The sequence below is a fragment of the Chiloscyllium plagiosum genome, unplaced genomic scaffold (genome assembly GCF_037043375.1).
Source record: "Chiloscyllium plagiosum isolate Xiang-an unplaced genomic scaffold, Cpla_swu_hap1 HiC_scaffold_36, whole genome shotgun sequence".
Taxonomy (NCBI): Eukaryota; Metazoa; Chordata; class Chondrichthyes; order Orectolobiformes; family Hemiscylliidae; genus Chiloscyllium; species Chiloscyllium plagiosum.
This window is the reverse complement of record NW_028270174.1, coordinates 31108353-31131436: the sequence shown is the minus strand read 5'-3', so window position 1 is coordinate 31131436 and position 23084 is coordinate 31108353. Positions and strand designations below refer to the sequence as shown.

The window sequence follows — 23084 nt, the reverse complement described above, 5'->3', positions numbered from 1 at the left end:
CTGGTTGCTTGAAGCATTTTTTGAATTGTATCTGTAATATGAGAAAAAGAAAGAAGACATACTTTAACTCTTTTTCTCCTTTCTCGAAGATGATGAAGGACAAGTTGTGAGCAGCGATTCAGACACTTCACTCATTCTGGCTGTTGAAGTTGGATTTTCTGACATAGAGCTCTCCACTGACCAGGATTGTGAAGGGATGAAATCCTGAGAAGAGTTTATTCTGTCTCTGGATGTGGATTAGGCAAGCACACAAAATGACTGAAACATTATCCGGTGCACTCAGAACTGGGAAGATTGTGAGAGCAATAGTGACAATCGTTTACTCTTCCTTAGACACAGATTCTTTAGCATTTGATGTCTTGTTTTCTTCATGAGGATGCTGCAAGCTTATCTCTTGCTCTCATTCCAATATTTAAAAATGTTAACTAAACTCAGTGACTGAAATGAAGAAAATTAACAATTTTTGTGTTTACTTTTTTTAATTTCAATGACGGTCAACAATTCTTTTTGTTTGTTTTTGCGACTGACTCCAGCTTTTCCAGAGTTTGATCCTAAAATATTTTTTATTAAAAGGATTGATCCTGGAATCACTGCCTCAATACTAAAAACATTCAGTTGGTGCTTTTAAGTTATAAACTGAATTTTAAAGTTGACTCCAAGTCCTGCACATCTGTGAATCACTAGCTTTTTTTGTGGTCAGCTTTAAGTAAAATTTATTTTGCTCAATAAACATTCAGAGCAGCAACTTGCAGGTGCTGAAAATACTTCTAGAAATTCATCTGCCACCTCTTAACATATCTTTGCCAATAGAAGAGCTTGTAATGGTATTGTGCAGGCATAGTGTATATATACAAAGTGCTGTGATAGTAACTTAGACAGAGTGAATGTTCCAGCAACAGCCTGCTTGCACTCTTAAGAATTCATGGTAGATTGGATTGTTTGAATGTTTGTGTGTATGATTCACATTTGACATTCCTCCAAGTGGCTATTAACACACACAGCTGAGAAAGTGGCCAAATAGGTTAAACCACAAGCTTTAATGGCTTTTAAGTGATTGAAATAAAAAATAATTATAGCCTTTACAGAATTACATTACACCAATCAACCTCCGCCAAAACGCAATATAATGGACTTTTCTAATATTTTATGGAATTTGAATTTTAGTTGCATATTATCATCTTTCCTAGCAATAGCTTATTGTACAGTGAAAAACATGAAAATGTATCAGAATTACAGAATTGTTATACTGAGTCTGAATAAATGACTTAAGTTATGAGATTCTACTGCAACCTTTTTGTAGATAGATCTTTCTGTCTTTCAGAAACAACCATTCATGTAATGGATAAAGTTTTAAAAAAAAGAAAAATTCTCTAGGGAGGAAAAATATCACAAAGCAGCAAAGGTTGTATGTTTTTGTAATTACTGTACTGTTTTTGTCCTTTAGATAGATTGTTAAATATGTAGACATTAACATTTGCAATAGGCAATCTTTGGCAATTTTAATGATAATGAACAAATTAAAAACCCTATTGTGCCCTTATGAATAGTTATGGTCTGATATATCATCCTGATATGTTATTTTGGTTTTGAAACAACACAACCATAGGCAATGTAGATGGTTCATTGATCTAAAGATATTAATGTTTTGAGGTTGCAGTTTGGCAGTTTGATGATGAAAGGAAATACGTTCATTTATATAGGCCTAGGTTTAGACTAGGAAGGAAGTAGAGCACAGCAGAAAGTATAGCACCATTCTATTTGTTGCTCGAATTTGATGATAGATGTTGAACCTGCGAAGATGGAAAATGAATTATATAAAGGCATTTAACTGAAAAGCATTTGATGATGGAGTTGTCTGATATTAGCTTTTTAAAAGATGTGTTTTTTCTAACACAAACAGAAGATTAGAACCACTTAATGTTGCTGATTAAAAAAAAATGCATGCGTGCAATTGAGAAATCTTAGACCAAAGTTGAAAGAGATAGGATGTAGAGTTGTAGTCCATCACTACAAGATGGAAAGTCATTTAAACAATTTCCTCTTTAAGTCACGTGCTTTTGCTGTACAAAAGGGTTTACTAGAGGCTACACTCCTGTTAACTTTTCTCCTGTCAATAGCGAATCTAAGAAAGGTTTAAATTGCTGTTTGTATTTCTTGTTGCTATAAATAATGTCAGCTGTGCTCCTCCAGTGTCTAGGCTTTCAGAGAGAAAGAAAGATTCATCAAACTTTGTGAGATTATGCTTTACTTTTTAGTAAAATCTAGTCCACAAAACTACTTGTATCATTTTCCTGCTGTCTTGTTTTATTGTGCATTTTGCAAAAGACCTGCCTGATTGGACAATCTAAGGGTTAGAGGCATTTGGACTCTTGTTGCTTCTGATTTACATAATTTAGCTGTGAAACCATCTGTAAGATTGTCACATTTATCGACGATACAAAATTTTAGAAATCTTAAGGAGTAAAGACGCAACAAAGATTTTCAAAATTATGAAATGATTTGCAGATAATATAAGGGTTCCTTGTGTCATTGATTATGAGGAAGATATCAAGACTGTGAGAAGATAACAATGGACTTGTCAGGAGTATAAAAGCATATTAAATTTCAATCTGAAGAATGTGCAGTAATGCATTTAGGGAATGCAAATAAAGCAAGGAAGTTAGAGTGAATAGTAGGTGCAGAGTAACCGAGGGACTCTGAAGTATATGACTATAGATCCCTAAACGCGGCAAGGCAAACAGATATGGTCAAAAAGGCATATTCAATATTTTGCTTTATTGGTAGAGCAGAGAAGTTTTGCAAGGACAATTTTAAATACTAGCCAGAATGCAGCTAAACTACTGCTTTTAGATCTGCTTGCTGCAATACATAAAGGTTAATGAAGACGTTTTGAGAAGATATGGTGAAGATTTATGAGAATGTTCCCGTGAATTCCAGCTGTGAGAAAAGACTGAATCGGCAGGCATTATTTTTTATTGTAACAGAAGTCCAAGAGGAGATTTAATCACTCTGGATAGAACAGATAGAAAGGACCTATTTCATTGACAAAAGATAATTACCAATGGGCATTCAGAGAATGATGGAATTCTGGAACTCGCAGAATGAGTGATAAAGGCAGACATCTTTCATCACACTTAACAAATTTGGATAAAGTGCTGTGAGCTACAGGGCTGCGAATCAAGAGCTGGATAGTGGATTAAACTGAGTGGGTCTTTCTCAGCTGGTGTGGGCATGATGGGAGTACACATTTGTGTGATTTTGGTTCCACATCTGCAAACTTATTCCTAACTTAATAGATGCACTTTGCTTGACCATCAGAGGTCACCAGAATGGTAAAGCTAAAGTTATTTTTTCAAATTGCATTGCTTGGGGTTCTCTGAGGCACAAAAAGCATGAAAATTAAAGCTAACACAGCGTCTGGAGTAAAACCCTTTTCGAGTCGTACTGTTTGAATAATGTCTTGCATTGCTTCACAGAGCCATGAAGTATTAAGGAAGGTGGCTTCTTGAGCACAGTTCATAGTCTTACCTTACTTTCTCCTGGTGTTGACTAGAATATCCTACTTAAAACAGTATTACTAACTTGCTCAAGTTCTGAACTTCAAACAGATGTCAATCCATGTTGCAGCCTCAAGCCTCAATTAAATATGTTCCACCTGCAGCACTGCATTGCTCCAATTACATTATCCTTGGATGAGGTAAACCAAATCTTCTCAAAAGACTGCACCTTAAAACGTTTTAAAACTTTCTGCAACAATTGGTTTTATTTTCATTTCAACACTCAATAAGAGTCTTTCCTGATATATGGCTATCTTTGCTAAATTTGTTGGGGACCATTGTTCACTGTCTATCCATTTAAACTTCTGTCAAGCACTTGTATGCTTCTAAGTGGCAACTATCCCAGTGGATACCAGGTCGACATCAGTTTTGCCTCATATTCAAACCATGCCTTTTGCTGATTTGAAGATGCCATTATTGCTGTGGCCTAGCGATATTATCACTAGATACCCAGGTTCAAATCCTGCCATGGCGGAAGGTAGAATTTGAATTTAATTAAAATCTGAACTTAAGGATCTAATGATAACTGTGGAACTTTTGCCAATTGTTGGAAAAACCTATCTGGTTCACTAATGTCTTTAGGGAAGAGAAGTACAGTCCTTACCTGGTCTGGCTTACATGTGACTCCAGGCCCATGGCAATGTGGTTGACTCTTAACTGCCATTAGGGATGGACAATAAATGTTGGCCTAGCCAGTGACACCCGCATCCCATGAACAAATACATTTTTTTTTGGTTTAAGTTTGTGCTCCTGTTTTGTGATATTTTCAGTTTGGATTAGAGCCTCATATCCTTTAGTATCAACTTATTTTGTAAGGAGAATGAGGAGAGGCTTTATATAAAGAGTACAATTCTAAAGTGGTTGCTAGAGCAAAGCAGCCTTTGGGTGTGTATGAGCAAATTATTGAGTGATAAGGCAGGTTGTTAAAGCTGTTAATAAAATGTACAGAATGTTTGCCTTTACAATTAGGGACATAATTTATTTTCTATACATGTTTATCATAAAGTTTTTTTTTAAAAACTGGATTGCCCTCATTTTGAGTACTGCACTTTAGGATGACATTAGAGAGGGTGGAGGAAAGATTCATGAAAATGATTCCAGGTTTGGAGCTTCAATTATGCAGATAGATTGGAAACATAGAGACCGTTGTATTTGAAGTTAAGATAAAGGGATTTGGTAGAGGTATTCAAGTAAAAGAGAGGGAGGAATGTTCCCATTAAAGGAAGACTCTAACCTGAGGACATCAATTTTAGTGAGTGGCAAAGTGACAACATAAAAATCTTTTTTTAAAAATATACATTGAGCAGTTAGGATCTGAAATGAGCAACTTGAGTGCATAATGGCAGATTTGTTTAAGGTTCATGAAAAATAATTTGATAATTTTACAAAGAAAACAAATGCAGTGCTGTCGCGACAATATATGGGTTTGAGACTAGATGAGCTCTCTTTCAAGCTATAACCATTCTAATTCTGTCAAAGAGCAATGTTGAATTTCAGTCCAAGAGTAAGAAAAACCATTCAGAGAATATGTATTCCAAAAATCAACACACTCTTCTTTGATACGGTTTTTATTCTCTAATGAAAATCTAGCTGTGCCCAATACTCAATTGTGAACTCTGTTAACATTTAATTTTTCATCACCTTTTTGTTTAAATAGGAATAATAAACAAAGAAAAATTAAATGTTTTTATATATATGAGCACTTTGTTTGACTCCATTAATTTTGAATTGTTCAATCTTGACGACAAAATGAAATGTTTAAAACTCCAGAAAGCTATGTTCTCTATCAAAAAATGGCACTAATTTGTTTAATGTCAAATTGAAATCGCTGAAGTTGATACTAAGTAAATTCTGGCTGCAATGGAGTTATATTTAATCATGTATGTTGCACTTGGCTTTTCAGCAACACCAGCTGCTGCTTTTCCAAATTGATCATATCAAATTCAAGTTGTTGAACACGATTCTGAAACTTTTCATCAACATTTCTTTTGCAGTTCAGTCATATTAGATTCAAGACTTGCCTTAGGTTATTTTCGGAAAATGTAAAATGTTACACTTCGAAACCAATAGGTACATTTTAGAATATTGTAAATGTCTTTCATCAAAAAGGTTTTTCTATTGAAAGCCAGATAAAATTTATTATAAAATGTTCAACTGCAGTGCTCAAAGGCATATTATCTTATGAATTATTGGATAATCATACTCTACTTTTTGATTTTCTACAAGGTGTTCTGGTATAACGCGGCAGTTGCATTCCTCTGCAACTTTGTGCTGTAGATAAATCACGTTATGAAAAGCTGCTATAGAAAATCATGCTGTGGAATCTCCCATAAAAAATCATTATAGCCGTTCAGTAGAAAGTTTGCATTATCCAAAGTGTCCCTAATTTGCCGACTTTGTTATAGCCAAGCTGTATTGACGAATAGCACGTTATACCAGAAAAACCTGTGTTATAGAATGGTGGTTCAGTATTTCAGTGTTCAGTGCTATTCAAAAATTAAATGTACATTTTCAGATTTAAGACCTTGACATCAAGTAGCTTTGATAGGAATCTAGGGATGTTTTGGACTAAGTAGAGATGAGTCTGCTAGAAGACAAATTTTACATTGAAGGTTAGACAGAAAGAGGAACAATTACAGGAATTTTTTTTTGAAAGGTAAAGCATTTTCTTGTGACCATATTTCAAATATGCCCCCAAACAATTTGCTTGATGTTGAAAAAAAATGCATAACACTTATGGTTCACTTCAAGTTACAGTTTGCCCTTTGAACCACATCATCTTGTTCTATACTACCCACATTGTAAAATAGTCAAATTATTTAACTTAGGAGTGAATGTACACAAAATTTACATTTGTATCAAGATTCATTCAGGAAGGTGTTACTTATAAACAGTGCAGCTATTTTTGTGTACTCGTTTGAATTGCATTTTCGTTTATAAATATTTCTGCAACAATTGAACATAAGGCACTTTCAAGTTCCTGAGTCAAGATGAGCATTTCTGTAAATGTATGACACATGAATTTAGACCATTATAAATTGTTAGCAGTTTTATGCTTTGAAGCTGTTTATAGCCATGCAGTTACATAGAAAAACTATTTCAGTTCACTCTGTTTCAAAACTAAATTGATAGGTAGTCTTGGGTTTGCGAACAGGTTCCGTTCTTGAATATGTTTGTAAGCCAATTTGTACACAAGTTGAAACATGATACAGGACAATATAAAAAGCAGTTCATAAATATGACATTTTTAAAAATACATTTTGGATGGTTTTTCCCAGTGATTTTTACACTTTTTGAATGTAGTTTGTTTCATGCAGCAAGCTGTAAGAATGTGAGATCTGCATTCACTAAACAAATTACTGGTTTTGGTTTCACAACATTATCGAATATAACATGTAAATAGATTTTTTTTTATTGGTTTGTTTTAAAATTTTTTTTAAAATTGATCTATTAAATGTTCCAAAAGCATTTCAACCAATTATTTTCATATTGCTAACAAAAGTGCCAAGAATTTTCTTTAATTGAAAGGGGGAGAGTCAATTAGCTGCCTTGTTTTTTCATATTGATTGAATACGTTTCCATTTAGAATTCACTTGGATACATTATTTGTGCGTGGAGATACTGACTAACATTTCAGTAAATTTTACGATATGCATAAAATTTTCCAACCCAAAAAGAGAAGTTCACTCGACCAGTCTGCAACTAGAGTCTTGATTACTATCTAAGTTACATCACCATCTTCAATGAATCCCTACAGGAAAGCAGGCCATTTGGCCTATTGAGTCCACACCGACCGATGCTCTGAAGCGCATCCCACCCAAACCCACCCCCATGCCCTATCCCTGTAAACTTGAATTTTCCATTGCTAATCCACCCAGCCTGCACATGCCTGGACACTATGGGCAATTTAGCATGGCCAATCCACCCTAACCTACGCATCTTTGGACTTTGGGAGGAAACCAGAGCATCTGGAGGTAACCCCCACAGACACTGGGAGAACATAGAAACTCCACACAGACAGCCACCTGAGGCTGGAATCCAGCCCGGGTACCTGGTGCTGTGAGGCAGCAGTGCTTACTTCTGAGCCACCTCTTTTCCCACCTGAGCCACCCTGCCACCAACATAAGCAAAAATTGAAAAGAACTTGAAGTGAAACAGTATTTGCAATATTCTTCTAAATCTGACTGTCGTAACATGAATTATACGTTTCCTTGTTTCCCTACTGAAATTTGCATATCACATGTTTGGAAAGCCATGACCAATGACTATGTCACTGGCCTGTTGGAAGTTTCACTTATCAGTAAATGTAACAAAGTTTTAAAAACAGTACCTGTCTTCAAATACATGTGACTCTTTTATTCATTCATGGTATATGAAGATTGCTAGCTAGTGTAGCATTTATTGTCAACCTCTAAGAGTCAACACATTGCAACCCTTCGAAATGCAATTGATTTCAACAAACAACCCATTAATTCTTTTTATTTCAGTGTACAGTATTAAGCTTGTGGAATGGCAGTAGAGTAAATCAAATCCATCCACTGTTCCTATTAATTTTATTTGTTATCAGACATGCTGGTCTTGATGAAATGGTCACTGCCATATTCAGCGTTACTTAATTTGATATCATCCAACATACAAATATTTCTGAATTTCTCAGCAACGTGATATATAAGCTTATAATATTGATCTGTATCTTACTAAGTATTAAAGTAGTGCTGTTTGGGTGTAGAGTTCCCCCTGTCTGAGTAAGTATAATTGAAGCATTTTTATACAGATACAGGTGACAATTTGAATTTTGAAATTGTTCCTTGAATACTACTGACTTATGATATAGAACTGCACTTAAGTTGGTAATTCACCCTCTTGCTGCTAAAGCTTACGTTAATGCAGGTGTTTTTTTTTAAACCAGCTGGATGGGAAATGCAGCAACCAGATTGACTGAGGGTGCCCTAATTCTCCTTTTTACTTATAGTAATTTAGCAGTTTCATTCAGATTTGTACATCTTCCAATATAGGCTTTTCCATTGACCTTTTACGAATGCGCATTTTATTTAAGGGGAAATTCTTTTTTTCTTTTGCCCCCTGCCAACCCATTTGTGCATTGATTGCAAAATCCTGTTGTACTATTTGCATAAGAGTAGGAAGGAAATGTAATTATTTCAACTCCCGAAGCCTTCATTTTCACAAAGGTGAGCCTTTTTGTCATGGTGCAAATGTGAAATCTAGAGGATGTGTGGTGTTTCTAATTAGGGAGACTCACTAAAAAGAAAGTTGCATTATACTAATGTAACAATTTCTGGTAGCAAACTAGTGAAATTAGACACCATTCAATACCAGATTGTTGCTATAAATGCAATGTTAACAACACATAAATAAAAGAAGATTGTCCAGATTGCTAATTTGAGGGCACATGTGCCAAACCATGGCAGTCCAGACTTTTCAGTGCTATTTTGTACTGTGTATATGGTTCGGTTCTTATCAGTTCAATAACTATTTCCATTCACTCCCATTTTTGAATGTCATTTTTAATGTCTTTGGTATTAAAGATGACTGTACACTCCAAGTTTAATAGAACTTGGGTTTCTGTTTAAGTCAATGGGTATGCACTACAAGAGGATGCATTGCCTTAAATTTAGTAGATTAGGAGTGGACTTATTTGTTTTTGATGCAGCTGTTTATATTGTTGGGTTTGCTGCTTTTGTCTTCAGAAACATCAGTCCAGTTGAAATATTTGGTTTGCTTTCTCTGTGCTATTTCTTCCAGATGTTTCTGTTTCTAATAAATACTTGTTTGGTAAGTGTTAAGCCAAATGACAAATGGATTGCATGGTGATAACAGTAGAATTTCTTTTTATTTGACATATTGTTGTATGCTGAAACCTGCAAGATAATAGGCTAAAATATTACACAGTTGTATTTGCAGTTATGTTTGCCTCTAGAATTTTCTTTAAGTATGGTTTGAAGTGAATCATTGAAGTATAATATTTCTTCCCCTATATCGCACTTTATTTTTTTTAAGAAAAACTGGCATCCAAGGATGTTACTGGGGAAAAGGGATTTGCCTGATACAATCAATGAAGCATATTTCTCTTTTTGGTTTGCAGTACTTAAAATTGCTTGATTATAGATGTGATGTTTGTACAAAAGGGGAGGAATTACATTCAAATGTGGAAACATTATTAAGTAGCCTATTACTACTATTTTGTTACATAGACAAAATGTAAATATGTGCAGCTGTGTTGGAATGTACTAGGTAAAATGTTACAACTACTCAAAATTAAAAAATTGAGTCCCAATAAATTTGATTGAACTGTTTTCTTAACAAGTGGGTTCCACTTTTGTATTTTGTTTTAACCTTACTGATGGCATCTTTACTTGGACTGCTTCAATGTGCAAGCAGAGTCTTAAAATATTTATTCATTGAAGGGTTTTATGATCATGGAGGGGAGAAAAGATAGTACTGAGAAGTGGAACACGTATTCTCATTTCCACATAGAATCATTGAGACATACAGCACAGAAACAGACCCTTTCGGTCCAACTCGTCCATCCCAAACAGATATCCTTCACAAACCTACTCTCATTTGTCAGCATTTGGCCCATATCCCTCTTAACCCTTCCTATTCATATACCCATCCAGCTGCCTTTTAAATGTTATAATTGTACAGCCTCCACTACTTCTGCAACTGCTTCCATGCATGCTTTGCGTGAAGAAGCTGCCACTTAGATCCCTTTTAAATCTTTTCCCTCTCACCTTAAACCTATGCCCTCTGGTTTTAGATTCCACCACCCCGGGAAAAGATCTTGTCTGTTAGTAAGAATAGCAGGATAAAATGTCTTAGGATAATATATCTTTTAAGAACTAGACAATTTTCCCAACTCTGGTATGCAAGGCCCTTCACTGATGTTGGACAGAGATGGAAAGGAAAATTTGGCCTATATTAGTGCTACCTCAAGAAGTATTTCACTGTCACCTGTTTCAATGTTCAATGTTATTTCTTGCATCCTTCCATGTTTCCTATCTGCCAGGAAATCCTTTTAAGCATAGTTCACTCTTGATGTGAAGAACTTGATATTTCCTTTACCAAATTTATCTTTTCTAGGCTGAAAACTCCTCAGTTTCTCCATTCTTCAGAAGTAAGATTTCCAGCAACCGGGAATCGACAACATGGCTCTTGCTTGCATGCCGCCAGTGCTTGCATTTCTCCCAAATAATTTGGAATTAGACTGGACATGGTATTATGAAGTGCGGTCAGCATATAGTTTAATCACATCTTTTTCAATCACCATGACTTGGAGGTGCCGGTGTTGGACTGGGATTGACAAAGTTAAAAATTTCACAACAGCAGGTTATAGTCCAACAGGTTTATTTGGAAGCACTAGGTTTTGGAGTGCTGCTCCTTCAGAAAGGAGCAGCGCTCCGAAAGCTAGTGCTTTCAAATAAATCTGTTGGACTATAACCTGTTGTGTGATTGTTAACTTTCTCGATCACAGTTTTCACTTGCACAGTTTGAGCATTTTGCTGACTTTTTTTATTGCATCAATGCACAGTAGCACCAAGTCTAGTCAGACTGTTTGCCACTTTGTACTTCACCATTTTTCAGTGCCATTCATGGAACATTGAAAAATGAAATCTTGCAGCACCTTTCAATGTGCAGCTTGTTTGTGTCATTTATGCAATATTTTTCATTCCACTGCATTAAATTTCATTGCAGTTAATCTTCCCATTTACTAATATTGCCAAACTCATTCTGTAATTGCTGAGCTGTCTTCAATTTTGAGCATAGTCTCCTAGTTAAGAAGCAGCAGTAAATCTGACCACTTTACATCAAGTTCCTATATTCCACTCATTTATGTAACTCCTGTAATGGGGTACAAAAATCAGCTTGATTCACAGACCAGGTACTGCATGTTTTAATTAAGGCTGTACATCTGATGAACCAAGTGCATTGTCCATGGTGCTCCTAGAAAGGGATTCAATAGAAAGGTACCACTGCAAGAGCTGAAGACAAAGTCACTGTTTGGGCAAAGTCTGTACTTTCGATAGCACAGTGCTCCCTCAGTACGCACTGGAATGCAAGTCTTGACTTCAACCTATCATATGATTCTAAGGTAAACATTTTACTATCTCACAAAAGGAGTGGCAAGTCTCCTCTTGACTACTTCAAATAGATAAATCAAAATTAGAGCAGCCAACAGCACTTGTCTTACATGACAAGGCATACTCTGTTTCATGTTAGTACACAGTACAATTAATATCATTGATCAGGCTTAATTACCAATATCAACAACTAAGAATATATGTCTCCATTGGGAGCTCGTGCAACACTAACTATTTCTTCCCTCAAAGACTGTATATCACCATTCTCAATTGTCATAAAAAGCCATCTGGTTCACCAGTGGCCTTTAATGAAAGAAATCTGGTATCCTTATCTGGTCTGGCCTATATTTGAATCCTGAGCCACAGCAATGTGGTTGACTCATAATTGTCCTTTGAAATGGCCCTAACAAACCAGTTAGTGTTGGGCAATAAGGGATGACCTATAGATGGGTGGCCAAGCCAGTGAAGCTCACATCCCATAAATTAATTTCTAATTTAGTTCTTTCAGAACCATGACCTAATGTAACCGTAGGTCGAAAGTAATATAACTGTTGTTTTTTAAGATTCTAAAAGTCCAGTTACAATAGATCATGCCAAGCTACTTCATGTCAGCCAGAACAGTTGAAGCAGAGACATGGCTTGATAAATTCAAAATTAGTCTCTGGAAACTGGAACAAGTAGTCAGTCCACAGAACAGATCATGTAAGGAGATGGTGGAAGCAGTCAGTATTGATTTGTTGAATTCAATGGATCCCTTTGAGAAAAGAACATTTTGGGTTGCAGTTTGAGTAAATTGAGATATGACTTGGTATATGTACCGTGCTTAAATGGAAAAAGGTGGCTTTGAACGTATGGTTCCAATGCTCTCCACAAGGATTTTCTTTTGAGTAATTGTGACAGATTATTTGATGGTGATTGATTGTCATGATTAAATAACTAAACTTTTCGTGGTCTTTGTGTCAAGTTACTACTAGAATAGTAGGTGGTGAACTTTATTATTTTTATCATTTAGCAATTCCAAAGTTCCTGCTTTCTAAACGCCTAACTACCAGTTCCACCAAATATTGGTTTGAAGCTGTATGAAGGATGACAAATGAAGATACAAGTAAGCACATTGGCTTTTGTTGATGAAAATGATTATATACAATCTCCATTGGGAGATTGTATAGCTTTAAATTAAGGGGTGGTAGGTATAGGACAGATATTAGGGGTCGATTCTTTACTCAGCGAGTCGTGAGTTCATGGAATGCCCTGCCTGTAGCAGTGGTGGATTCTCCCTCTTTATGGGCATTTAAACGGGCATTGGATAGGCATATGGAGGATAGTGGGCTAGTGTAGGTTAAGTGGGCTTGGATCGGCGCAACATCGAGGGCCAAAGGGCCTGTACTGCGCTGTATTTTTCTATGTTCTATGTACAATGTTGCATCATTGTTGTTAACCCCCAGGATGTTGACAAAAGGGGATTTACCATTGAGCAAAAACTGGTTATAAAAAACTGTACTTATAGAAGCGAGTCAGAGGTTAGCAATCCAGCAATAACTTGCCACCTGTCTCCCAGTGCTTGTTCACTGACTACAAGGCACAAGTCACAGTCCAATGAGTATTACAGAATGCTCTTCACTTGCCTGTATGAGACCAACTCTCAGAACATAGTAAAGGAAAAAGAATAACTAGAGAGAATATAGGACCCCTCAAGGACCAAAGTGGGCATGTATATATTCCTGTTAGGGTGAAAAGAAAGGCTGGTAGGTATGGGGAATGCTGGATGACTAAAAAGAAATTGAGGGTTTGATTAAGAAAAAGGAGGAAGCATATGCAAGGTATAGACAGGATAGATCGAGTGAATCCTTGGAGTGTAAAGGCAGTAGGAGTATACTTAAGAGAGAAAGCAGGAGGACAAAAAGGGGAAATGAGCTAGCTTTGGCAAATAGTATTAAGGAGAATCCAAAGGGTTTTCACAAATACATTAAGGACAAAAGGGTAACTCAGGAGAGAATAGGGCCCCTCAAAGATCAACAAGGTGGCCTTTGTGTGGAGCCGCAGAAAATGGGGGAAATACTAAACGAGTATCTTGCATCCGTATTTACTGTGGAAAAGGATATGGAAGATATAGAATGTAGGGAAATAGATGGTGACACCTTGAAAAATGTCCATATTACAGAGGAGGAAGTGCTGGATATCTTGAAACGCATAAAGGTGGACAAATCCCCAGGACCTGATCAGGTGGATCCTAGAACTCTGTGGGAAGCTGGAGAAATGATTGCTGGGCCTCTTGCTGAGATAGTCACAGGTGAGGTGCCGGAAGACTGGAGGTTGGCTATCTTGGTGCCACTGTTTAAGAAGGGTGGTAAGGGCAAGCCAGGGAACTATAGACCAATGAGCCTGACATCAGTGGTGGGCAAGTTGTTGGAGGGAATCCTGAAGGACAGGATGTACATGTATTTGGAAAGGCAAGGACAGATTAGGGATAGTCAACATGGCTTTGTGCGTGGGAAATCATGTCTCACAAACTTGATTGAATTTTTTTAAGAAGTAACAAAGAGGATTGATGAGGGCAGAGCGGTAGATGTGATCTATATGAACCGACAAGGGAGACTGTTTAGCAAGGTTAGATCTTGGAATACAGGGAGAACTAGCCGTTTGGATACAGAACTGGCTTAAAGGTAGAAGACATAGGGTGGTGGTGGAGGTTTGTTTTTCAGACTGGAGGCCTGTAACCAGTGGAATGCCACAAGGATCTGTGCTGGGTCCTCTACTTTTTGTAATTTACATAAATGATTTGGATGTGAGCATAAGACTTACAATTAGTAAGTTTGCAGAGGACACCAAAATTGGAGGTGTAGTGGACAGCGAAGAGGGTTACCTCTGATTACAACAGGATCTTGACCAGATGGGCCAATGGGCTGTGAATTGGCAGATGTAGTTTAATTCAGATAAATGTAAGATGCTGCATTTTGGGAAAGCAAATCTTAGCAGGACTTAGGCACCTAAGGGTCAGGTCCTAGGGAGTGTTGCTGAACAAAGAGACCTTGGTGTGTAGGTTCATAGCTTATTGAAAGTGGAGTCGCAGGTAGATAGCATACCATACACCACCTTCACTATCCTTTCTTTTATTGGTCAGAGTATTGAGTACAGGAGTTGGGAGGTGCGTGCATGGAATGAGCTGCCAGAGGAAGTGGTGGAGGCTGGTATAATTGCAACATTTAAAAGGCATTTGGATGGGTATATGAATATGAAGGGTTTGGAGGGATATGGACCGGGTGCTGGCAGGTGGGACTAGATTGGGTTGGGATATCTGGTCGGCATGGATGGGTTGGACCCAAAGGTCTGTTTCTATGCTGTACATCTCTTTGATTCTACGTGTAGAATCACAGGAGATGGGCAAGATCCTCAATGAATATTTCTCCTGTCTGTTTACCATGGAGAAAGACATGAAGACTTTGAGATGTTAGTGGTCATATCTTGGGGACAGTCGTATCACAGTGGAGAAATCTTTGATGTATTAGAATGTATGAAGGTTGGTAAATCTCCAACAGCCCTGCAAGAGGCTAAAGAAGAAATTACGGGGCCCTAGCTGATATTTTTGCATCATCATTAGCAATGGGTGAAGTCGTGGAAGACTGGAGCATGGTGAATGTTGTACCCTTATTCAAGATGGGCTGCAAAGATAAACCTGGGAACTATAGACCAGTAAGCCTGTGGTAGGTAAGTTACTTGAGAAGAATCGGAGAGATAAGCTATACATGCGTTTGGAGAGATGTCTTGATTAGAAATACTCAGCATAGCTTTGTGTGTAGGAGATCGTACCTCACAAATTTGTTAGAGTTCTTTGATGAAGTGACCAGGAAGGTTGACGAGGGCAGGGTGGTAGACGTCGATATGGATTCCAGTAAGGCCTTTGATAAGGTTCCACATGATAGGCTGCTCTGGAAGGTTAGTTCACATGAAACCCAGGGGGTGCTGGCAAATTGAATACACAATTGGCTTGATGATAGGAAGCAGAGGATAATAGTGGAAAGATGCTTGTCAGACTGAAGGCTTGTGACTAGTGGAGTGCTTCGGGTTACCTATATCAATGATTAGAATGAGAATGTACATGGCATGATTAGTTAATTTGCAGATGAACTAAAATAGCCGGTATTGTGGACAGTGAAGAAGGTTAACAGAAATTGTAGCACAACCATGATCAGTTGGGGAAATAGGCTAAGAAATGGAGTTTAATATAGACAGGTGTGAGATCTTGCTTTTTGGAGAAGTCAAATCAAGGCAGGGGTTTCATGATGAATGGTAGGGTATTAACGAGTGTAGTGGAATAGAGGGACCTTGGTATTCAGGTGCATGGTTCCCTGAAAATGGAGTCACACGTTCACAGGGCTGTGAAGGAGGCTTTTGGCACACTGGCCTTCATCATTCAAGGCATTGAGTATAGAAATTGGGAAGTTATGTTGCAGTTGTACAGGATGTTGGTGAGGCCATACTTGGAGTATTATGTTCGGGTTTGGTCACTTTACTATAGGACAGATGTTATTAAACTAGAAAGAGTGCAGAAGAAATTTCAAGGATGTTGTCTGAATTATAGGAAGAGGCTGGACAAAGTAGACTTTTTTTCTTTAGGGTGTTGGAGACTGAGGGGGGATCTTATAGAAGTGTATAGACTCATGAGAGGTATGGATTGGGTGAATGGACTCTTTTTTTTTTCAGGATTGGGGAATCGAGGATTAGAAGGGAAAGAATAAAAGGGAACCTGAGTGAAAAATCTTTTTTATGTAGGGTAGTACGCACATGGAATGAGCTGCCAGCGGAAGTCATTGAGGTAGGTACATTAACAACATTTGAAAGACATTTGAATAAATACATGGAAAAGTTTAGAAATATCTGGGCCAAGTGCAGTGAAATGGGATTAGCGTGGATGGACATTTTGGTCAGCATGGACAGTTTGCGCCAAAAGGTGTGTCTCCATGCTGTAGTAGAAGAAAAACGCTTGAAGCTTGATGCCTGCTTAATTGGTAGCCTATACAAACCTTCAACAATCACTCCCTTCACCAACAATGCACAGTGACAATGGTGTGTACCATCTACAAGATGCACTGCACTAATTCAAATATGATTTCTACCACTCCTCAGGACAAGGGCAGCCGATGCAAAGGAGCAACGACACCTGCAAGTTCTGCTCCAAGGTCTCTAAACATCATGACTTGGAATTAAATTACTATTCCTTCATTGTCACTGGGTCAAAATTCTGGAACTCCCTTTTTAACAGCAGTGTGGGTGTCCCTACACTCCAAGGACTGCAGCAGCTCAAGATGGTGGCTTACCATCCAGTGCACCTAGATATGGGCAAAAAATGCTGACCTAACCAGTGAAGACCATATCCCATGAATGATTAAAAAAAATGGAATTGGACTTGGCAGAACTTGGTTTTCGGAGGCTATGTGTACTCCAGATGACGTTTACAATATATTTATGGACTTGGCTGTATGCTACACCAGTGATGGCATGAATATGCATGCAGGAATGTCCAGCAGAAATGTGTAGAGCAGTCTAATCATGTCATCTTATTTTCTGCAGCAGGAAGAACCAGGGTAACCAACTCATAGGGAACAAATTATGGTACACTTTTTGGCATCTGAGAGTTGTAAAGAGCATGGTAAAGAGGTATGCAGTGGTTGCTTGCAAACTGTCGGAAAGGGAGGCGAGGGAGATTGTGATTCTAGAGGAGGGACACCAGACGGACAGACAGTATTCCGGTGCATATTGTACATGCAAGGAATTTAGTTATTGTTTCCCCTGTAGTCATGCTCTCCCACAAGCCTTGCTGAATTTGTTACTTTCTCAAATTGTCCTACCATCCATGAAGGCATAACTCCGCACTTTGATGGAATAATCTCTACTTGATTGGACGAGTGCAGCTCAAGAAGCATGACATTATCCAGATCAAAGTAGCCAACTTGTTTGGCACAACGTGCACAAGCATTCAGTTCCTTCACCACTGATGCATAATAGCAGTGTCACCTACAAGATGCTCTGTAGAAATTCAAGTCTCCTTAGCATGTTCCAAACCGCCAACCATTATCATCTAAAAAGCCGAGGGCCGCCAATACATGTAATCTGCACGTGGTGGTGTTCCCCCTCCAGGCCATGTGCCATCATTCCTTCAGTGTTCCTGGTCAAAATCCTGAAACTCGCTAATGGTATTGTATGTATTGGAGTGGATCAAGATAAGATCATAAATCTTAATTATGTAAGTGTTAATTATCTTACCAGATTGCTTGGTTTACCTTAAGTCACATTTCTGTGAATGCCGTCTTGAGAGAACAGCAACTTTATGCTCCATGGAGTCCCTGCAGTTTTTTTTTCCTTTATTCATTCACAGGATCTGGCCAAGCAGCATTTAGTGCCCCATCCCTAATTGCCCAGAGGACAGTTAAGAGTCAACCATATTGCTGTGGGTCTGGAGTCACAGGTAAGCCAGACCAGTTAAGTGTGGCAGTTGCTTTCCCTAAAGGACATTAGTGAACCAGATGGGTTTTTCCTGACAGTTGACAAAGGATTCAAGGTCATCAGACTCTTAATTCCAGATTTTTTTATATTGAATTCAAATTTCCCTATCTGCTGTGGTAGGATTCAAACCCAGATTCCCAGATTATTACCTGGGTCTCTGGATTAACAGTCCAGCAATAACATCATGAGGCCATCGCCTCCCCCTACACCTTCTGGAGTTATTCGTCTGCAGCTTGAGTAATCTGTTGGAAGACACCGCTGTGTCGGCCTGCAAAGCTTTTGAACTTTAATTACATCCAAAAGAGCAGTGGTCTGAGTTTCTATTACAACATTCCCAGGTATCAGAATGCTGTTACCACCAAGGTGGGAGGAGTGTATCGTCTTTCTCTAATCTCACTACTCCACAGTTCACAACATAAATTGAGTTATTTGACTCAGTTCCTGGTAGATTAGATTAGATTAGATTACTTACAGTGTGGAAACAGGCCCTTCGGCCCAACCAGTCCACACCGACCCGCCGAAGCGCAACCCACCCATACCCCTACATTTACCCCTTTACCTAACACTACGGGCAATTTAGCATGGCCAATTCACCTGACCTGCACATCTTTGGACTATGGGAGGAAACCGGAGCACCCGGAGGAAACCCACGCAGACACGGGGAGAATGTGCAAACTCCACACAGTCAGTCATCTGAGTCGGGAATTGAACCTGGGTCTCTGGTGCTGTGAGGCAGCAGTGCTAACTACTGTGCCACCGTGCCACCCAATCATATGCTTTCTCTGTACAAGACTTAATTTTTTTTTTTAAATTATGAGCCATGTTTCTTTAATAAACACCTAAATTGGGTATTGTAATTGAAAGGGCTTTCTGTGGTGCAGTGTTAGCATCCCTACTGCTCTCTCCTGCTCCTGTAATGCCATCCCTGAACAGGTTGATTAGAAAATATCCATTCTAAATCAAAACACATTCCATGAAAATGAACAATTGGTTAACATAGTTTGTAATGTGTAAGTGTTTACCCCTCTAGATAATCCAAAACATGCACAGGCAAAGGAAAACATTTTTGCCAATAAGTCTTAGTTCTTGAAGCTTTGAGATGTTTAAGTAGCTGTCAGTCTGGTGCATAAAAATGGCTTTAATCAAATATATGCAGTTTTTACTGGGAATGTTTAGAGAGGTAGTTCTTCAGAAAATATCAAAGTTAAAAATCACACAACACTAGGTTATTGTCCAACAGGTTTATTTGGTGCTGCTCCATCAGGGGTTGAACCTTTTGATGAAGGAGCAGTGCTCCAAAAACTAGTGCTTCCAAATAAACTTGTTGGACTATAATCTGGTGTTGCGTGATTTTTAACTTTGTCCACCCCAGTCCTACACCAGCACTTACAAGTCAAGGAAATATCAACAAATCCTTTCAGGAGCTTCTCATTCAAGAGCAGCTGGGTGGGTATCACACTTGATCCAAAAATATGATTTTTTCAAAAAGAGGAGAGCTGAACTGGGAAGTACTTTTTCAGAAGGCTGGTAACCAACCTATTCCAAATATCATGCAATCTGACCATCATAAACCCAGGCAGGATGTCACTATTAACATTTTAAAAAAGCCAATTATCACAAGACGTGACTACAAAGAAATACCTGCTTTTAAAAAAAGTTGTTTGAATAGGCTTACAGCATGGATACATGAAATATCACTTTAAACAGTCAATCTTTCAAACGCAAGTCCACAAAAATAGCAAAATTAACTCTTTATAACATGGATTCTCCAGCATTGGAATTTGCAACCATGGTTGGGTCTGCAAGCATGGAAATGGAGTTACCCACCACTTTCACAGTGGAAAGGATGGCCTCCAAGCTCTGTGTAAAGCTCCACTCTCACAAGGTTTTGAGGTAGGTCTGCCAATATATTTAGTTGTGTATTCACATCACCGTCCGTCTGTAGACTGCCCCACTGAAGTCATCATTTGGTGACACTTGCTATCTTTTCCCACATCCTGGCTACAGTGCAGTTATGTCAGGTACTTTACCATTTGCAAGTACTTTCCATAACCAATTCTCTAATGTTCACCTAGTGTCAGTATTGTTTGTTTGTTGTCAGTGCAAAGTCACGTGATGGTGCTGTTTCTTCATCATTCTCTTCTGGCTCAATAACCTGGTCAGGTTCAACCTGAAAGGAAGAAAGGCACAAGGATAAGACAATAATTCAGGGAAGGTGGCAAGTGAGAGATGTGTTCATTCATCATCTGGAGTTTAGAAGTCAGAAAGTATTGTGGGAAAAGGAGGACAAGCACGGGAGAAAAAATTATTTAAAAAGTACCACTTTTAGTCTGCTACAACCCTGCCTCTGGGTATAGCCTCAGCAATGTAACCCTAATAATGAAAAGCACCATATTTTCTGTGGGGTTTAAATAGTCAGACATTCCTTGCCCATTAGGTGCTGCTACTTCAAGTTACATGCAGCCTTGTGCTCAAAAGAGAGGGAAGTGTGTCAGAGTGTTATGCAATCTGATTAGCTAATGTAGCTGTCCTGACTGAACACCTGGGGGTTTGAGGAAAACATGAGCATTTGAATGTTAGTCATGAAACCTAATTAATAGAGATTATTGGTAGATAAGTGTTAGGTGTGAAGACTAGTGTTTGGAGCTATGGTGCAATATTCTGAAATGCCTTTCAAGGAAGCATTCTTTCATCACTCATGAAGCAATTGCACTTGTTGCACCACATCCAAATCCTTAAGGTTTAACTCCTGCCATTGAAGCCCATGGCAAACTGGGGTTCTTATTGCTTTTTGAATAAACCAGTAGAATTATGCCCCCTGGTGTGTCTCCTACTTGCATCTTCTCCACCAAAGGCCTGCAGTACAGTATGCAACAACCTTTGGTGTTTGCTGCCTCTCTCCTGTTGTGCCATTCTTCACTATTTCCCAGGCCACATTCAATTGTTGAATGGTTGTCATTACCTGCTGCTTTCACCTCACAGCTAAGAGACATATGCGAGCTTTAAGTAGTGCTCAGAATTTGATTTTGAGTGATCTGCAGTGACCAGGGAACAACACAGTTTGTTCTGGCTATACTCTCAAATCATTCAGGTGAGCACAATGTTGTCATACTGCTTGCATTACATTGAACAAGGACACATTAGCCACAGTTTGTAATATCAGTGCTTGTTTTTTGGTGACTATCCAATTTAATCCCCATATTATTCCAGTGCAACATATTTTTTCTGGCTTCTTGATCAAAGAAGACGCACAAATTTTAATTATTATATCCAATCAATATAGCTGTTTCTGATCAGAACACGTGTTAAAACCTAAAGAAAATAATGTTCTGTGTCATTATGTTCACAAATTTGTAGTTACAGTATGGTACTTAGCACATTTATCAATTCCAAGGTCACCATCATGACTGGTATCAGTAAGTGTATGAGGAGAATTTTATTTTGACTAAACATTATTTAACAACAGTGAAGGATGTTCTGTTCTCTCTTGTGTCCAGAATGTCTATAATCAGTTGGCATAATTTATTAGCAACAAATACTCAGATGTAACTAGTTTGACCACCAGAGGGAAATCTATAACCACAAAATAAGTTATATGACTGTGGAGAAGGTCTCCCCTGTGGTTAATTAATGTTCTAAAGTGAAATTCAAGCACATATGGCTTTTGCATAATCTTTGTAATCTGACTTTTCAACAAATTAATTTCAGGTTTCATAAAATCACCAACTTCATCTGTTTCGGGCAAAAATACATTCTCGACATTTTATATTAGAAACCGCTGGAGTTATTACACTGGAACAACCTGTATTAATGACTTGGATGAGGGAACCAAATATACTCTGATAGATATATAGGAAATCAAATTATGAGAAGGTTACGCAGTCTGCAACAAGATAAAGTTATGTTAAATGAGTGCCCACAAATTTGGCAAATTGTATACAATATGGGAAATTGAGTGTGTCTATATTCTTGGGAATGCTGCATGACAGAGTCTGTACATGAAACAGAAAAAGCATGCAAATGCAGCAAGTAATTAAGGTAAATGGAATGTTTACCTTTATTGCAAGGGTTATAGAATATAAAAACATGATATTCATGCTGCAACTGTACAGGACAAAATACTATGGACCAGTTTTAATCTCCTTTATATAAGGAGGAACTTACAGTTCAGAAAAGATTTCATTAGGTGGATTCCTGGCATGAAGGACTTGTCTAATGAGGAGAAGTTAAACATGATGGGCCTATAGTCATTGGAGTTTAGAATCATGAAATATCAGTTTACTGAAACAATTAAACATCAGGGGAATTTGTCAGGGTCGATACTATGAGAATGTATCCTCTTATGGGCAACTCTAGAAATGGGATGCACAGTTTCAAAATAAGGGATCTCCCATTTAAGATGGAAATGAGGAGGAATTTTGTCTCCGAGAGGGCTACTAATACTTGGAATTTTCTACTCGAGAAAGCACAACCATCTGGTGATTGAGTACATTCAGGGTTGAATTAGACTAATTTGTGTTCTACAAGGGAATTGTGGAATGTGCAGGGTGAGTAGGAAGGCAAAGTTAAGACCACAATCAAATCAACTATGATATTATTGAAGAGAAGGATATGCTTGACCCTAAATGCTTTTGGTCCCTGCTCCCATTTCCTATATTTCACTACAAGATAGGTCCATCAGCAACGGTTTTATATTTAGGATGGGATCGTCTGGCATCACTTGGGGTAGCCATAGTTTGCACCCTCTATATGTCTAGCTAGAAAATCCCAAAAAGGATCTATTTGATGCTCTTGCTGAAGTTATTTTAAATGCCCTTTATGTCTGTGGTAATCACTAAATTAAAAAAAAATCAATATTTACGATAGGTGCCAAAGATCCTTATTGTGCATCTAATGTAAATGGCTTTCAAAACTATTTTAAAAATAA

At 38.1% G+C, this 23084-nt stretch overlaps 1 protein-coding gene and 1 long non-coding RNA gene across 3 annotated transcripts in view; one reads left to right on the top strand and one right to left on the bottom strand.

The window, feature by feature from the left end:
- The window catches only part of rnf150a (ring finger protein 150a), a 137718-nt gene extending 127837 nt beyond the window's left edge, over positions 1 to 9881 (top strand). For both annotated transcript variants that reach the window (XM_043674141.2, XM_043674140.2), the window contains one exon: positions 90 to 9881. In XM_043674141.2, coding sequence (XP_043530076.2) covers positions 90 to 208 — 119 coding nt within the window. In that variant the 3' untranslated portion in view covers positions 209 to 9881. The remainder of the gene's footprint in view (positions 1 to 89) is intronic.
- A 2496-nt stretch (positions 9882 to 12377) lies between these two features.
- The window catches only part of LOC148139922 (uncharacterized), a 41721-nt gene continuing 31014 nt past the window's right edge, over positions 12378 to 23084 (bottom strand). The window contains exon 3 of the long non-coding RNA XR_015753328.1: positions 12378 to 20327. This is a non-coding gene — a long non-coding RNA (uncharacterized LOC148139922). The remainder of the gene's footprint in view (positions 20328 to 23084) is intronic.